General features: G+C 38.6%; 1 protein-coding gene across 1 annotated transcript in view; it reads left to right on the top strand.

Annotated features, from left to right (window-relative positions):
• LOC145693348 (uncharacterized) overlaps window positions 1–16,585 on the top strand; it is a 240,992-nt gene extending 224,407 nt beyond the window's left edge. The window contains exon 7 of the mRNA XM_081769265.1: window positions 16,069–16,585. Coding sequence (XP_081625391.1) covers window positions 16,069–16,158 — 90 coding nt within the window. The 3' untranslated portion in view covers window positions 16,159–16,585. The remainder of the gene's footprint in view (window positions 1–16,068) is intronic.
• Window positions 16,586–16,956: the final 371 nt, after the last annotated feature.

Genomic DNA, 16,956 nt, shown 5'->3' with positions numbered 1-16,956 from the left:
TTGATAATTTATTCACAAGATTCCCTATCGAAGGCATGGTAGATGAAGTTTGTACTCCATAAGTCGACATTGCCAACTGACATGGTCGATATGGAAAAGATGTATGGTGATAGGGAGATGATACTTCTTGCTGAGTATTTCAAAATTGATCAAGACAAATCGTTATCAGACTTTAGTCTAACAAGCAGATTGTCGATGAGGAGTTGCAGAAATCGGGTAGAAGTATAATCAATTTCCACGACAGAGTGCGAACGAGGATTTCCCCTTATGAATTTACAGATGACTGATATTAGAAATAGACTAAGTGCTCAAACATAGTCTAACTTGTTGCTCATCAATGTTAATGGCCCACCGCTAGACAAGCTCAAAGTACACGAGCTATTTATTTCTTGGCTGAAGGATGGACATCATTCCGCTGTGAATGATTTACCACGAAAAAAAGATACCAACAGGAAATAAACCCGATTTCAGGTTTGTTTTAAAGTGGAAAATTACGAGCTATAGAAAATGTATAGGCCTACTTGTATTACTAATGGCTTATTTGTGCTATTCAACTTTGTACCTATTTCTTAGTAAGTCTCTTCTTTGCTTTAGGTAAACTACTTTGAATAAATATTCATAGTAATTGCAATTATGCATATTTGCAACTTAAATTTAGCGTGGTGTATAGTGATTACACAAATTACAATTATGAGCATACTTTATGGAGATGCTCTCACAGAGGGTACCCGAGCACCTTTGATTTTTCACGTCTTTTGTGAGAAAAATACTGTGAACTGAGAAACCATAACCTTTTCCATATTGTACAGGGGTATTTTCGTGCGAATAGAAGTTTCTTTTGGAATGCTTTCAGAAATTCACTTGCAAGAATACTCTCTTAGTGCAAGTATATTTTACGCACACACTAATTTCCCCTCACCTCGAACTGTTTCATTTTCCTCACTGACAAACACTTTACCATTTTATATCATAAAGATCAGATCCACCGTTATTCTAACAGAGCGGTGCTTGAGCAATTGACTAGAAATTCAAACTCCGATTAGTGACAATTTCACAGTCTTGTTTTGTTACAAGTGTAAACTGTTTAGTCAGTACAGAAGAGGCCGTGGATCGTGTTCAGAGTTGATGACGATGGATTTTGGTGAGTCAGAATAGGTCACAGTGGATGAGAGTGGTTCATGGTGAGTGGTGGGTCACGGTGGGTGGTGGGTCAGAGTGGGTCAATGTGGGTGGTTGGTCAGAGTGGGTCACCGTGGGTGGTGGGTCAGAGTGGGTCATCGTGGGTGGTGGGTCACGGTGGGTCGTTGGTCATGGTGGGTCGTGGGTCAGAGTGGGCCACGGTGGGTGGTGGGTCAGTGGGTCGTGGGTCAAGTTTTCATTGACCCACGCCAACTCTGGTCAAATGGTCTCCGCAACATAAGGGCGGAAGTCCCAAATCAAACGCCCCTCATCAAACGGGCCCTGGTCAAAAGGGGCGAATCAAAATGCCCCTCATAAAAAGAGCCCGGGTTAAAGGGCCCGAGTCAAACGGCCCAGGGATAAAAGGGCCCGAATCGAAAGGAGCGGAATCAAAGCGCCCCTCATAAATGGAGCCCGACTAAACGGATCCCACGAAAAAATGACAAGTTAAAAGGACCTGCATCAAACGGTCCTTTGACAAAAAAAAGGGCCTAAGTCAAACGGCCCCGCGTCAAGAGGGCTCGGGTCAAAATGTCTTCACAACAAAAAGGCCCGAGTCAAAAGGCCCGAATCAAAACGCCTCTCATCAAAAGGGACCCGGTCAAAAGTTCTCCGCAACAAAAGGGCGGGAGAATAGTTTGTTAACGCAAAAATTTGAGATTTAGGTAGCGATAATAAACATAACAATTATAATGACTGTCTGCATTTTTGCATTACGTTACTATACTCAGAATTTTTCCGAAGACTGTTAAGGAATGACAACCAACGTTAGTAACAGGCGACTTCTGAAGGAAGTTATAATTTTAAAAATTAGCATTTTACGAATGCAATCCACGAGAACTGCGCAAATGTATGGTGGAATTTCATTTACGGTGGAAAACAATAATGGTCTCAAAACAAATACAAGGTCAGTGGTAGCCCATGCTTTCAAACCAGTATACGCCACTGCTCGAAACTATTAACTCTATATTAACATCGGTCGTCTTTCGATCATTTTATGTTACTCCGTCCCACTCTCCCATGGTGTGCAAGGGTGCCTTCTTAATCCTTGAACCAAGGCAAGAAAAGAAAACAATATTTTCGCAAACACAGCCAGGCTTAGAGAGGGAGTGACTCAGAACGCACACAGCTCGTTGTATAGCTGCAAGACACCCATGGATAATTAGTTGCCCTCTTGTTACAAGGCGTTTAGTCAGTACCTATCAAGGTCAGTTCCGTTAGTTGAACATTGAGTTGACTGTTAGAATACAACAGCAGCATACAACTATAAATATGTTACATTGACTTGATCCCTAGTCTTCCGTTGCAAGCGCTGCTATCGGCTGAAGGAATTCCACTCGCTTTCTCTCGCTTAGCAAGAGCTGAACCCTTATTGGCTCAACGCGTGGGTGTGTGAGGGTGTGAGCGTTAGTTCGCATTTTTGCCACGGCTCAAGATATTTTGGCAGCACAATAGTCCCTTCTGTTTACTTTTCACGAATATTTTTCATCTTCATGCGTACAGGTCACGTATTGCGTTGATTTAAATGAAGTGTGGGGTCAAGTATATATTCCCAAAAAGATATGAGTACTCAAAAAGCAAAAACATGTAGCTATTTTTGTTTTCCCCTTTTCTATTAGCCAGTGGAAGTGTGTATGGTTGTTTCACATCCTTCTTGTAGTTTGCTTACTATTCCTTCTTCTTTTTAGTTGAGCTTTTGGCTATGAATACCACCGCGACAAGTCGTGGTTCTTATGATAGTGGCGTATTTTCGCCCAGAGAAATTACGGAAACAATAAGTAATGTAGACTACGATGCTTTTGAAACGGACGATGAACGTAGTTTGTAGGAAGATTCTAGCATCAATTTGTGAAACACATGCCGTTTTTCATATAGCCTCGCTGCTGAACGGGGTTTTAAACCAGTGGCGGAGTAGACACACACATTATATATACAGGGTGGCCCATTTTAATCTTTCCACGGAAATATCTCGAAAACGTTTGAGCATAAATAAACTGAACAAAAACTGAAATAGGAAATACCATGGGGCAAATCAAATAATGTTGTCGCGATGCCCCCAGGGCCGCTCTTCAAGAGGGCCCGGGGCTCAATTAAAAATATTAAATGGAAACATGGGGCGAGTGAGACTTCATTCGATAAATCTTTAAAAATTAAAAAGCGATGTGGCAAAAGATTTTTCACATCAGTCACCGTGTTCAAAATGACCACCAAAATATGTTACCTGTATCATATAAACGTCCAGTAGCACTAATATGGAAACGGTTGAACATAAATGAACCAAACCAAAACTCAAATAGGAAAGTCATGGGGCAAATCGAATAATGTTGTCGCGGTGCCCCCAGGGCCGCCTTTCATCTTAGCCCAGGCCCAACTTAGAAATTTTATATGAAAATATGGGTCACGTGATACCTCGTTCGATAGATCTTCATACACTAAACAGCGTTGTGACAAAAGATTGTTCATATGGGCCACCGTTTTCAAAATGGTCGCCAAGACATCTTGCCTCTATCAGATAACACGTCCAGTACCACTAATATGGAAACGGTTGAAGATAATAACGGATGAACAGAATAAAACTCCTATATGAAATTACAGAGAGTATTTATCATTCCACGGCTCGAAAATGTTTCAACGGAGAAGAAGATGATTAGAGTAAAGGTGCCATAATGCAAAGGAGGAAATGTAATTCCTAGAAAACGGTCTAACGATAAGTGGGTAAAGGGGACGGGAAGAAACGGTGAAATTCCAAACGAGAACCTTACTTTTTGCAAATTGTATCTACACAACAAAATTATCTGATACATGTTTTTCTATTAGATATATGTCTGTAATGGAAAAAAGTAGGTACAATTTTTGTTAAGCTGTACCTTCCATTTTCATTGCAGGAAATAATTTGTGCAAAATGAATCAACTGAAATGCGAAACCAATTTGTCGAGCAATTTTAGAACAATGTGTAGAAACGTTGGTTTTCTCAAAAGTCGTCTGCAGAATATTGGTTCATTACAGTACCAGTCACTTGTACACCCCAAGTGTTTCAGCTCCTCCGTGGCTAAGCGGTTAGCGTACGCACCTTTGGCGTGGAAGACCCGGGTTCGATTCCCGGCGGCAGCACGTGTAGTTCGGATTGCACGTTAATCAGTAGGTCCACGTCTCATATAGCCTCGCTGCTGAACGAGACGTTAAACCCAAAATCAATTAAACTCAACCAAGTGTTTCAGACAAACCATAGCTATTGCAAGTAAATGTGGAGGTTCTCATTTGAAATTTTACCATTCATTCCCGCTTCACCCCTTACGGAAGGAGATCGGAAAGATAATTTTCTAAGAATTAGATTTCTTCTTTAGCATTATCACTTATACTTTAATAATCTTTTTCTCGATTGGATTATTCTTGAGGCGTGGAATGAATAATACCCTTTGTGATTTCCTATAGGAATTCTATTCTGTTCATCCGCTATTATTTTCAACCGTTTTCGTATTAGTGATACTGAACGTTTTATCTGATACAGGCAAGATGTCTTGGCGCCCATTTTGAAAACGGTGACCCATATGAACAATCTTTTGCCACAACGCTGTTTAGTGTATGAAGATCTATCGAACGAGGTATCACGTGACCCATATTTTCGTTTAAAAAATTCTAAGTTGGGCCTGGGCCCCCACGGAAGGCGGCCCTGGGCGCACCGCGACAACATTATTCGATTTGCCCCATGACTTTCCTATTTGAGTTTTGGTTTGGTTCATTTATGTTGAACCGTTTTCGTATTTGTGCTACTGGACGTTTATCTGATATAGGTAACATATTTTGGTGGCCATTTTGAATACGGTGACCTATATGAAAAACCGTTTGCCACATCGCTTTTTAGTTTTTAAAGATCTATCGAATGAAGTGTCACTCGCCCCATGTTTCCATTTAAAATTTTAAGTTGGCCTCGGGCCCACTTGAAGAGCGGCCATGGGGACACCCCGATATTATCATTCGATTTTTGCCCCATGGTATTTCCTATTTCAGTTTTTGTTCATTTCATTTATGTTCAACCGTTCTTGAGATATTTCCGTGGAAAGATTAAAATGGGCCACAATGTATGTTTATATATATATATATAGTAAAACCTGTCAACTTGGCCACCTCTCTAAGTTGGCTACATTGAAACAATGTTTACCCTATGATGATAATGATAAATTTACCTGCATATCTTGGCCCGCAAAGTGCCATTTTGTTGTTTTTTCTTAACTCTTTCGTATTACCATACGCGAGGCAGATGTTCTGTATTTGTAAGTGGATACAAAGAAGCATAGATTCCCACGATTTGTTCTTGAAGGTCAAAGGCCAGAACACTACTCTGATAAAGGGTTGGAAGCACGTACAGGAATTCCGGAAATGATTTCACGTATTTGTTTACCCTATCTGTTTTGGTAAAATCATTAGCTATAGCTTAGCAGCTTCGTTCATCAGTGGGGAGCTTTAGTAATTCCGGAAAGCTAACCATCTCAATTCTCAACTATTGGCACATGACTTCTTGTCAAAAGGTAGTGGAGGTTTTGAAATATTAATTCCCTTAACATTTCTCAAAACATCTTTTGCTCCGAGGGAAACACTTGTAGCTCATTAACAAAAAGTAGTTAAATGATTAATCTATATACATTATTTTAAAGTAGCTGTCATGCCATTGCTTATTAACAACCAACTAATACTAGAAATTCTATTCTAAAAATACACGAATCACACTTACTTTCTGTAAGTTGTCCACTTTTCAATGGAACCAATGTTGCCAGCATAGACAGGTTTCACTGTACATATATAGTATTTGTAAGGCATATGTTTATTATCGGCATATGTTATATTAAGTATAAAATTTTATAATTAGTGAAATTTGGTGAATAGTATTTTTTTTTTCGAAGCATAGATTTCTGAATGGTACCTAATTTGCAAGAAATGGGGGCATTACTTCCCCATACCCTCCTTAGGGATAGTCATTTCTAAATACTTTAGAAATGAACTGGAAAGTAAACAAAAAAACGACAGAAGTAAAAAAACAAAATCCTCAAAACACCTAACTTAATACCTAATACCAAATACCTTACCTAATTAATACCTTACAGTCTTGTAAATGAGCTCTATATCTTATTCTTCATTTCGGCGAAAATATTAATAGCTCTTTCTTTGAATTCAAGTATCCTACAAAGCTTCCATACCAAGTACTTTATTGTAAGTGTCCGTAATTCAGAAAGTTTGTCATGCTGTTCGTTAAGTAAGTTGCACTCTTTTCAGGGCATTCATTGAATGTTTACAAAAAACTGGAGTTGATAGAATGCTCAGTACGATATTTAGCAGCTTCGTTGTTTCCGGATATATGCTTTGAGGTTCATTACTGAGAATATATTTCAAGTATTCGGGAAGAGAAATGCGTTTGTTCTATCGGAACTTATGTTGATAAGTTCATTCTTAAGCTGATCTGAGCGAAAAGTATTAGGAAAGGTGGATATCAAGTCATTCAGTTTGCCGTATGGAATAATTTGTTGATGCATACTAAATATTCTATAATTTATTAGTTCTACAATGACCAGATTTTTGTATTTTTCAAATCTTTCATCTGCACAATTATTGAGCGAAGAATCTAATATAAATAAAGTAGAGTTTGTGTGTCTATCTATCTATCTTTGTGTCTGTGTGCGCCAGCGGACCAGACGAGTGGACCGAGTTACCAAAATTTTGTCACGGGTACCTTGATCCAGGCCCCAGACCAAGACAAAAAGGTTTCTCTTTTTCAAAATTCGAACCAGGGGGGGACATTTACCGGGACATGTAAAAGTACTTGTCACTCTCTCGAAAAACATAAAAGTGATAGAATTTCCAGTACATCCAAACTTTTCGTTAGGGAGTCTTTTTTTTTTATTCTGATGTTGGAGACATATAGGGACAATATATATATACTAATGTTCTTCAAGGATACGTTACAACAATTTAACATTTTATAGAGGGAGCTCGAAAGATGGTTTAAAATAAAAACAAATAAGAAAAAATAGCGGTCTGTTTCTCTCACTTACAAATCCAGCTTAAAATGAAGATAGGTAGCCCTATAAACGTAGACAGAACAGCAACTGTCTTTTCGCAAGTACTACTGTACTACATAGCACGAGTCTTTGGACTTTAACTTCTCACGTGGCTGTTTGTTTCTCCTACGCTTCTATAGGAATAATGTTCACGGTTTCGCGAGACCCATTGCTTTCTGTCTTTCATACGGAAGCATTAAAAAATGCTCAGAATAAATTATAGGAAATGTTAAGTTCAGAATCTAAATTGCAAAATTTTAAGTTAGTAATTTAGGCTTAATGGCTTAATACATAAAACATTCTTAAGGGTAGACGCTGTCTACCCTGTCTCCCCTCAGGCCTTGCCACTGCGTTAAACTCAAAATCAAAACTCAACACATACCTCTTTTATTTAAAAATATTGTGTGGTATACAATATGCAGAATTCAAGATGGCTGCTATGATGTATACTAAATCATTTAACACAGTTTCTACACCAATCAAAAATTGTAACATTTGCTTTTCCTCCGTCTATGCATCTCTTTGTTACTGCCCTATCATGATACATTTTTTCTGTTAGATAAATATGTCAAACATAGCACACTCTGTCTCAAACAAATGATGTGTAATAAATGAATTCACATTCTCATTTGTGGGAATATTCAAGCCTAAGTTGACGTGTAAAATCATAACCTTTTACATTTAAAACAATATTGTGTGATATGCAATATGGCGTAATTGAAGATGCCTTCCATGGTGACCACACTCCAAATCAATGCAGGTTTTGCAATAATACCATTTGTAACATTTATTTTTCCTCCGTCCGCGCATGTCGTTATTATTGTTCTGTCCCAATACTTTTCACTAACTCTGTATACAGATCCACATATGTATTTTCACACTAAAATTAAACTAATCTTTTCCACAGAATATTTTTCATACTATACTTTGATCCAGGGGTAGAAATGGAATTTTACAAGTAAGGGGAAAATCAGCAATAGATAAAGTTTGATTGGGCTATGTCACGAGAATACAAACTTAGAAAGACGGGAGTCAGGGGCAGACTGGCCAGAGCCCTTAGACCGCAATGGCGGCCTAGGCCCTCTCAGAAAAAAAAATGAAACAATAAAGAAAGAAAGAGAAAGAGAGAAAAGCTAGAACAGAAGAAAGCTAAATAATTCGGTAAATCACTGTTATTATGCTGCCAACACACACTCCTCTTTCATCCTTTCGTCAATCAGTAAGTTATCTTTTTCAATAAGTTCCTTTTGTTACTGGATTTGTGGCTAGGTCCATTTTTCACTATGGTCTTTTATCATCAAAAACTGTGATTTAGTTTGTACCTGGGGCCTTGGACCCTTCTTTCAATATATTGGACAGTTGGGGCCTTCTTTCATTACATTGAGCAGTTGTGGTCCTGAGTCCTTTATTCATTATATTGGGCAGTTGGGGACCTTCTTTCATTTCATTGAGCAGTTGGGCTCCTAGGCACTTTCTTCATCATGTTGAGCTGTTGGGACTTGGAACTTTTTTCATTATGTTGGGCAGTTGGGGCCCTTTCATCGTTGAATACTGGGTTCTGGTTTGTAGCTGGGTCCATATTTAACCACAGGCTGATTGGTCCTTTATGGATGGTAATACATCTTGTAGGTCTATATTTGATAACTCAACAATGGAAAAACAGCGTATTTTTTTTTTTTTAAATATTTTCTATCTAAAACGTTTACAAAATTGCAGGAGAAAACAGTGGAAGACGGCGGTTGATTCTATTTAAGATGTTTCAGTGCTGAATCAGCTTACTATAGTAATTCTTTGCGTTATAAGCGGTCAAGTATTTGGGCGGCTGTTAGCAGTTGTTGTAAAGAGTGACACTATAAGACAAGTAACTTACAATAAAAACAAAAGAGTACTTTGTGCCAACAATGTTTTGATGTCTGATATTGTAAGTTGCTCTTTTGATGGAGCTGCTAACTTGAGTGGGTGCTATAAAGGAGTTAAAGCATTACTGGAGAAGGATAATCCTGAAATCGTTTACACCCAATGCATGGCTATGACATATTTCACTGAGTAGATCCCTGAAGCTGCAAACTTATTTGGTGTGGTTGAAACCAGTGCCGTGTTCTGTCTGAATACTACAAAAGAAAGAATGTTTGGAAGAAAATGATTGATGCAAGCCACGATGGACATGACAAACTACGAAAAGTTCAACTAGTTGGTGCAACACGATTGTGGAGCAAAAACAAGGCACTGAATGCGGTAGTCGACACTAACGAGTTTCGCTACGAAACATGAAGCCAAGACGAGACGACTATCTATCATCATCAAGATTTATTTCATTTTTATTGTTCCTCAATGATAATGTACAGGACAGGAGTTTTAATGCGAAATCAACATTTTAAGCTAAACTTTGCTGAATAAATTGACAGAATTTAACACTGTAATGATGTGCTCTGTTTCAGGACTTGTTTACAGAAACGAAGCATGTTTCAAAATACCTGCAGTCTCACGGATTGGACTATCGTACAACCTGGAGACTTGTAGACAATTTGCAGCAGCAGCTTCAGAAGAAAATAGAGGCAAAAGATGTCTGTTTAAGCTTTACGAAAATACGAAAATATTTTGTGTGAAAAAAACAACAGCTTGTGCAACCTGGTGTAGAGATAGCAATGGAAAAAGACTTTCCGCCCAGAAGAATCTTAAAGAAGAAGAAAATGTCAGGAGAGCTTGCGGCAGTTGAACTGGGAAGTAACTTAAATATAAGTGAAAATTATTTATTCAGAATAAAAAACCAACGAAATTTCTGAATACAGCTGTTACATGCGTCAGTGATAGATTTCAGCAGCCAAATGAACTCCAAACACTGGATTCCAAGCACTTTTCGGAAATCGGGAATTGTGTGTCTGCAGGAGCTTTCAGAGTTCTTGAGAAAAAACTAAATATAAAATAGGAGGAAATATGCAAAGAGCTCCAGCAATTCTTTGTCGTGTATTCTGTCACAAAACGTTCTGGTTTTGATGATCCTGAAGAGAATGATGCCCCTGAATCCGTAGAAGATGATGATTATGCATCTGAGCATACTATGGGAGATGGAGCATTTTGGACGGAATTCACGGCAAAAGTGAAAATGATGCTGCAAACACCTTGTGTAAAAATTGTTTGTCATGTGCAGGGAAAATTTTGTACCAATTTCTGTCAGTCTAGTTGTTTTAATAATTTATACATTGCATACAAACATGCGTTGTCTCTACCATGCACACACGTGACATGTGAAAGGTGCTTGTGAAAAAGCGACCTGTGGAAAGTTAAAGTTAGAGAGTAAACAAATCTCAGAGCTAATTTGTGTGAAGACATTTTGAACACAGATTTTGTAATGAAAATGGAAGAGATATGTTAAATTTAGTGTCTGTGAACGAAGTTATTCAGGAACTCTGCCATTCATAATCTGAACTGAAAAGAATCTTAACGTTTTAAAATTACTAGTTGTTTAGTAGTTCAGCAGTGTTTTTCATTTTCAGTAAAACGTGTTCATTCCAGAGTCAAAAGTTATAATTAGTTGTTACAATTTTCAGTAAGCTGTTCTGTTCTTTCCATAGTAAAAAGCTATTGGCTATTACTTGTTTAGTGTTTCAGCTACTATACAGAGTGTCTTGAAAGTCCCATGACATACGGTAACTCTCTTATTATCAGAGTTACAACAAAATGTAGGAGGGGAAACCGTCTCCAAATATAATGTTTTCAATCTAAAGTGCAATAATTTTTCAAATCGGACAAGCCGTTTGGACTGTACGCTCTATATGCGCATAATGTTACATGAAAATGCAGCGTTACCATTTACCTGGACCCAGAACATAAATGAATGAAGTTACTATCTATTAAAGCCTTTATTTGAAGACGGTTTCTCCTCTTACATTTTGTTGTAACTTTGATAATAACAGAGTTATCCATGTCAGGGGACTTTTTAGACACCCCACAATACAATACAATACAATAATAATTATAAAATATTGTCTTGAAAGCTTGTTTATGGAAATCCTGTGCTTGCTATGACATCAAATTTCCAATGACCAATAAAAAATCATAGCTTGCAAAAACAACGAATTTACAACTACCTAACGCGATGGCTCATCATATGTTCATTGTACGCACTGGCGCAACCAGGAATTTATTTCGGGAGGGGACAAGAATATCCAATACAGTAGTCCGCAAACGACGTGCTGCACCATTTGATATGGACAAAATTGAAAGTTTGAATTCTCCTCATTACAAGCAATTTAGTTATCCTTATTATTAACTTGCTAAAATACCTTAAAATGAAAATTCCAATTCACAAATTTCCTATTATTAACGGTTACAAGTTTAAAATTTGCACTATAATTATTATTTTGTACATCTTTATTTTTGCACAAAATGCACTCTTTGCTAACATTTATTACGCTAAGAAATTAATGTAGGGGTTTTCTCTGTGTATTTCTCTTTCGACAGTGCTTTGACTTATATCAATATTCATTTATGCATCGATTTATTTTGAACTTTCACCGAAATATGCAGCGCGGCTGTATAAGATAGATCAGGTTTGTTTCGGGGAAGCATTAGCCCCCGAGCTCATAGCTGGTTGCGCCACTGATTGTACGATATTTTAGAAATTGGTGTTATAGTCTGCGGGCCCTAAATGGTAACCGCGGCCTAGACCCTTATACACCCAGTAATGACGGGAGTGGAAGCAAACTTTCATGGAGAACGACTTAAGCGAAAGCGATTGTTGCAAACCAATCAACAAGCAAACCTAATATCACCATTCAAATTTCCTATTTGTTACTAATAACCACAGATATATTTCCTTCTTTTGCACAAACACTTCAATACTTGATCTCCAATCTTGCTTTAATCTAAAACTTTTTACCCGTGAAACCGTATTTACCGGGCCCTTTTGACGCGGGATTTTTCTGACTTGTGCCATTTTGACGCGAGGCCCTTTTGACTCAGGCCCAGCTAACGCCTGGCCATTTTAACCCGTGCCCTTTTGTAGCGGTGCCCCTTTGACCAGGGTCCGTTAGACGTAGTTCTCTTTTGACTCGGACCATTTTGTCGCAGAACCCTTTTAACCCAGGCTCTTTTGACGCAGCGCCCTTATGACTCGGGCCCTTTTGTCGCGGAGACCTGTTACCTGGGCCCTTTCGACGTGGGGTTGTTTTGACTCGGACATTTTGTTGCGTGACCACCTTTGACCCGGGTCTGTTTGACGCAGGGCCCTTTTGACTCGGATCCTTTTGTCGTGGGACTTTTGACCCAGGCCCTTTTGATGAGGGTCGTTTTGATTCGGGCCCTTTTGTTGCGTAAACTTTTGGCCCAGGCTCTTTTGACACGGGGCGTTTGACTTAGGCTTTTTCTAGTGGAGCCCCATTTCACCCGGGCCCGGTTTACGCAGAGCTCTTGCGATTCGAGACCTTTTGTCGTGGGACTTTTGACCCGAGCTCTTTTGATGAAAGGCGTTTTGATTCGGACCTTTTGACTCCGGCCCTTTTGTTGCGAAGACATTTCACCCGGCCTATTTGACGCAGGTCCGTTTGTCTTGGGCCCTTTTTTGCGGAGACTTTTTGACACGGGACCGTTTGACTCGTGCCCTTTTGTATCGGGGCCACCTTTGACCCGGGCCCGTTTGACGCAGGTCCCTTGCGACTCGAGTCATTTTGTTTTGGGATCCTTGGACCCAGGTCCTTTTGATGAAAGGTGATATAACTCGGGCTCTTTTTTGCGGAGACCTTTTGAACCGGGACTTTTGACGCGGGGCCGTTATGACTCGGGCCCTTTTGTAGCCGGACCTGTTTTGACCCGGGCCCGTTTGACAGGACCTTTTGACTCAGGTCCTTTTGTTGTGGGACCCTTTTGGCCAAAGCTCTTTTTGAGAGGCGTTTTCATTCGGGCGCGTATGATTCAGGCCCTTTTGTTGCGAAGACCTTTTCACCCGGGCACTTTTGACGCGGGGCCGTTTTGACTCGGGCCCTTTTGTAGCGTGGCCCCCTTTGACCCGGGCTTGTTTGAGGGAGTTTCCTGTTTACTAGGACACTTTTGTCTTGGGATCCTTTTGACTCGGCACTTTTGATATGGGTCATTTTGATTCGACCCGTTTTGACTGAGGCCCTTTTGTTGCGCAGACCTTTTAACTCGGTCCCTTTTGATGCAGGGCTGACTCGGACCCTTTTGTAGCGAGCCCCTTTTTGACATGGGCCCTTTCGAAGCAGTCTTTTGACTCGGGTTCTTTTTTTGTGTGATCCTTTTGGCCAGGGCTCTTTCTATGAGGGGCGTTTTGATTCGGGCCCTTTTGACTCAGGCCCTTTTGTTGCGGAGGCCGGGCGCTTTTGACGCGGGGCCTTTTTGGTCTGACCCTTTTGTCGCGGGCCGTTTTGACTCGTGTTTTTCTATGTTTGCCCTTTTGTTTGCCCTTCTGACATGGATCCATATATATAAGGCAGCAGCTGAAATAACTGGGAGAGGGGGGCCTGGTGGAGTATGAGTAAATCAATGATCGATCGATCCAGGGCGTAGTTAAATTAATTACGCCACTGTTCATATCTCTTTCTTCCTATTCTCTCGACATCATGTCTGGAGATGAATGTTCTGACTAATGGGCTACAGCGGCGAAAGACGATATACGCTATCAATATTAATGTTATGGATTTTAACTTAACATATATAGGGCAATAAAATGAAAAATTCTATATCGGTATTTTGCCCTCCCCCTTCCCCGTTGGAAAAAATCTTGCGGGCGTTAGTGATTATGAAGTTTCTTAGTTACTGTATTATATTGTTCTATATACGGAATAAATACTTCTGTGTTTTGTATAATAATATGAACCTTATCTACATTTATTACGGTCCTTCCTTTACGACAGTGAAACATATTCACGTTTATAGTAATCAGTTTCCATTCTCAAATAATTACAGTGAGAGGAATGAAATAATTCACTCACACATTTAGAACTTAGAAAAGTGCCCTGCGAACATGTCGTAGTAAAGTCCTGAAAAGTGAAAAGCGCTAGTAGCAGTTGTTAGCAGTTATTAACTTAACATAGAAGACAGTAAATTGAAAAACCGAGAATACGAATCTTTTCAGAGATGACAGTGCGCTGATGCTTCTAATCTATGCCTTTACTCCCTATACCTACATTATTTCCCTAGTCAAAATAAAAACTCTTCAAAATTAATCACAATTTCTTATGCAACCATCCCTTTCTTAGAGTACTGCGAGGTCACATACCCGTCACGGCGATGTAAAGGCACTTTTGGCGACGAGGATACAATTTCCCGAATTTCATTGAAGATTCCTCAAAATGTTTAGGAACATCAAATGAACAAAAGTAAAGTGTGATCACTTGCAGAGTCAGATTTAGGTTTAGTGGGGTCTTAAGCTTTTGAAAGTAATTGGGCCCTTTACGTGTTCAGTAGGCACCCTATATATTGAACTGGATAAGCTAATGATATTTTAGGAAGCAGACTAGCAGAAGGGGCACCGTTACTTACATCATAGTAGCCTACACAACAGTAAGCACTGTTGCTACGTCCTACGTATATGTAAATTTTATTTTATTGATTGCTTTTCTTATACATTGGAAATGGATATCCATTTTTCTTCAGGTTTTCGGGGCCCCAAGATAGTGGGGCCCTAAGCTATAGCTTGTTTAGCTTATAAGTAAATCCGGCACTGATCACTTGCAAAAACTAAAGAAGATTTCAACGAATATATCAATTTATTTCAAGATAGGAAACTACACAAAATTTATGCCAAGTCTATAAAAGAACTTATAATGATTTGCAGCACGAACAAAGCGGCATTCTTCAAATTGCCAACTAGGTATTTTAATTCGCCAACTTGTTAAGAAATTGAGAACTTGGAGGGGGGAAAACTCCATCCTTACCTCCCTTAACGACGCCCCTGGATACCACACTATTTTGCGATCAGTATGGTAAAATAGTATTTTCCATACTATTTTACCGTAAATTAATTATATGTAAACTTTGTTATTTTTAAATGACTGAAGCGAGGTAATCTTACGATGTTGTTTTATAAGCTGGTCATTTGGGGGGCCTGGCCCCGATGGGCTCCCCCGTGGCTACACCCCTGATGTACATAGAAAATAAATAAAAATGTATGGCACTATCTTTACTAGTTTTGTTTCTGTTGACAGTCGAACCTTACTTAAAAAATAGCTCTCGTAAATAAATAAATAAAGTGGTGTGGAAATACATTTCACAAATATTTTGTAAAACGACATAAATAATAAGCTATAATTTCGTTTAAAACATGATTGAAAACATATACTTTTAGTAGCAGACTTCTTCATCGTGGGAGGGAATGTAAAATTTTTCACTCGTCAAAAAACAGGAAATATCATAAAATACATCCTTCATAATGAGAACATCTTTTGAAGCTGACTAATGGACGGTTATTCCTAAAAGCATTTCAACACTTCGGTAGAAGGGAATTTTCAATTTAATTTTCCTGAAACTGACCGTCATTTCCGGAGGCATGTGAATCTTGGGAAAGATTTGAAAACTCGGATAGAAAATTTTCTGCCTTTCAAATTAGTCCAGTTCATTTTCTTTTTAAAATTAATAGTTTTTTGAGAATTTAACCAACAACCGAATAAAAGAACTTTGTCTGCTACAATCCCAAGATGGCTGCTTAAGCACCAGTTAGGTCAATAAGGACGTTGAATATGTTGATGAGAAAGAGAATTACAACAATCCTATGAAGAAAAAAATCATTACTAATTATGTCAGCTATCGATCCTAATTCGAATTGTATTTTAACATAAACCGTATAATTTACTTCTTAGCACTAAGCTGGTTTCTTTGTTTCAGTTTGTAACTGACCAACAGCAGAAGCTGGATAAGTGGGTGAAGAAACTATTCAACATTCGCCAGAAGGCCCTAAATGGAGAACCAATGTGAAATATATAAATTGATTTAGAATTTAATTGTACACGTAAATAAATTTGTTCTGTGCATGTGTATGTTTTTATTCATTTCTTAAAATGTTATCGATTAACATGTAAAGTCTCTTTTGTACGCAGTAGGATATATGCAATACAATCCTAAACTAATTTATAACAGTGCTGGTTGATGCATCTCACATGGACCAATAGCCATTTACTTTAAAGTAAAATTCGTTTAAAGAACAGTGAAATGCCTATTATGCAAAATGCTGTTGTACTTCTGTCATTTCTGTACAGTATTAATCTTACTTTTGGTGACTTGTGCTACTAAGCTGTCGCGCTTGCCGCTATATAAAATTGGATTTTGCAAGTATTCTGTAATGCAATAATGTATCCAGTCGACTTCAAATTTTTATATTAAATTTTCTAACTTGCTAAAATTACGATGTTGAATTCTCATTTTAATAATAATAATAATAATAATAATAATAATAATAATAATAATGATAATAATACAGTAATGAGAAGGAATTTCCAGGTACCAAGGCTACGTAAAGGAAGAGTATTAAAATTCCTGCACTCTTTAACGATTTTCTCCAGTTTACACTGGGTAAAAACGTCATTTGAGCAAGCGTTCACTTAAGACAGTAATCTTCACTTTCGATATAGGCCATATAGGCGCGCCAGTGAATCAACTCATTTAAGATGAAATATGTTTGGGTGTAACAAGTTGGAACACAAACTAGACATAAAAGCATTTACTTGCTTGTGAATTCAAATTACGAAACAGAAAACAGTTTTGAACAAAATAAAG

This window comes from Thermobia domestica, chromosome 8 (assembly GCF_964235325.1).
Source record: "Thermobia domestica chromosome 8, izTheDome1.hap1.1, whole genome shotgun sequence".
Classification (NCBI taxonomy): Eukaryota; Metazoa; Arthropoda; class Insecta; order Zygentoma; family Lepismatidae; genus Thermobia; species Thermobia domestica.
Note: the sequence above shows the minus strand (reverse complement) of the source record. Positions and strands in the feature narration are given on the sequence as shown.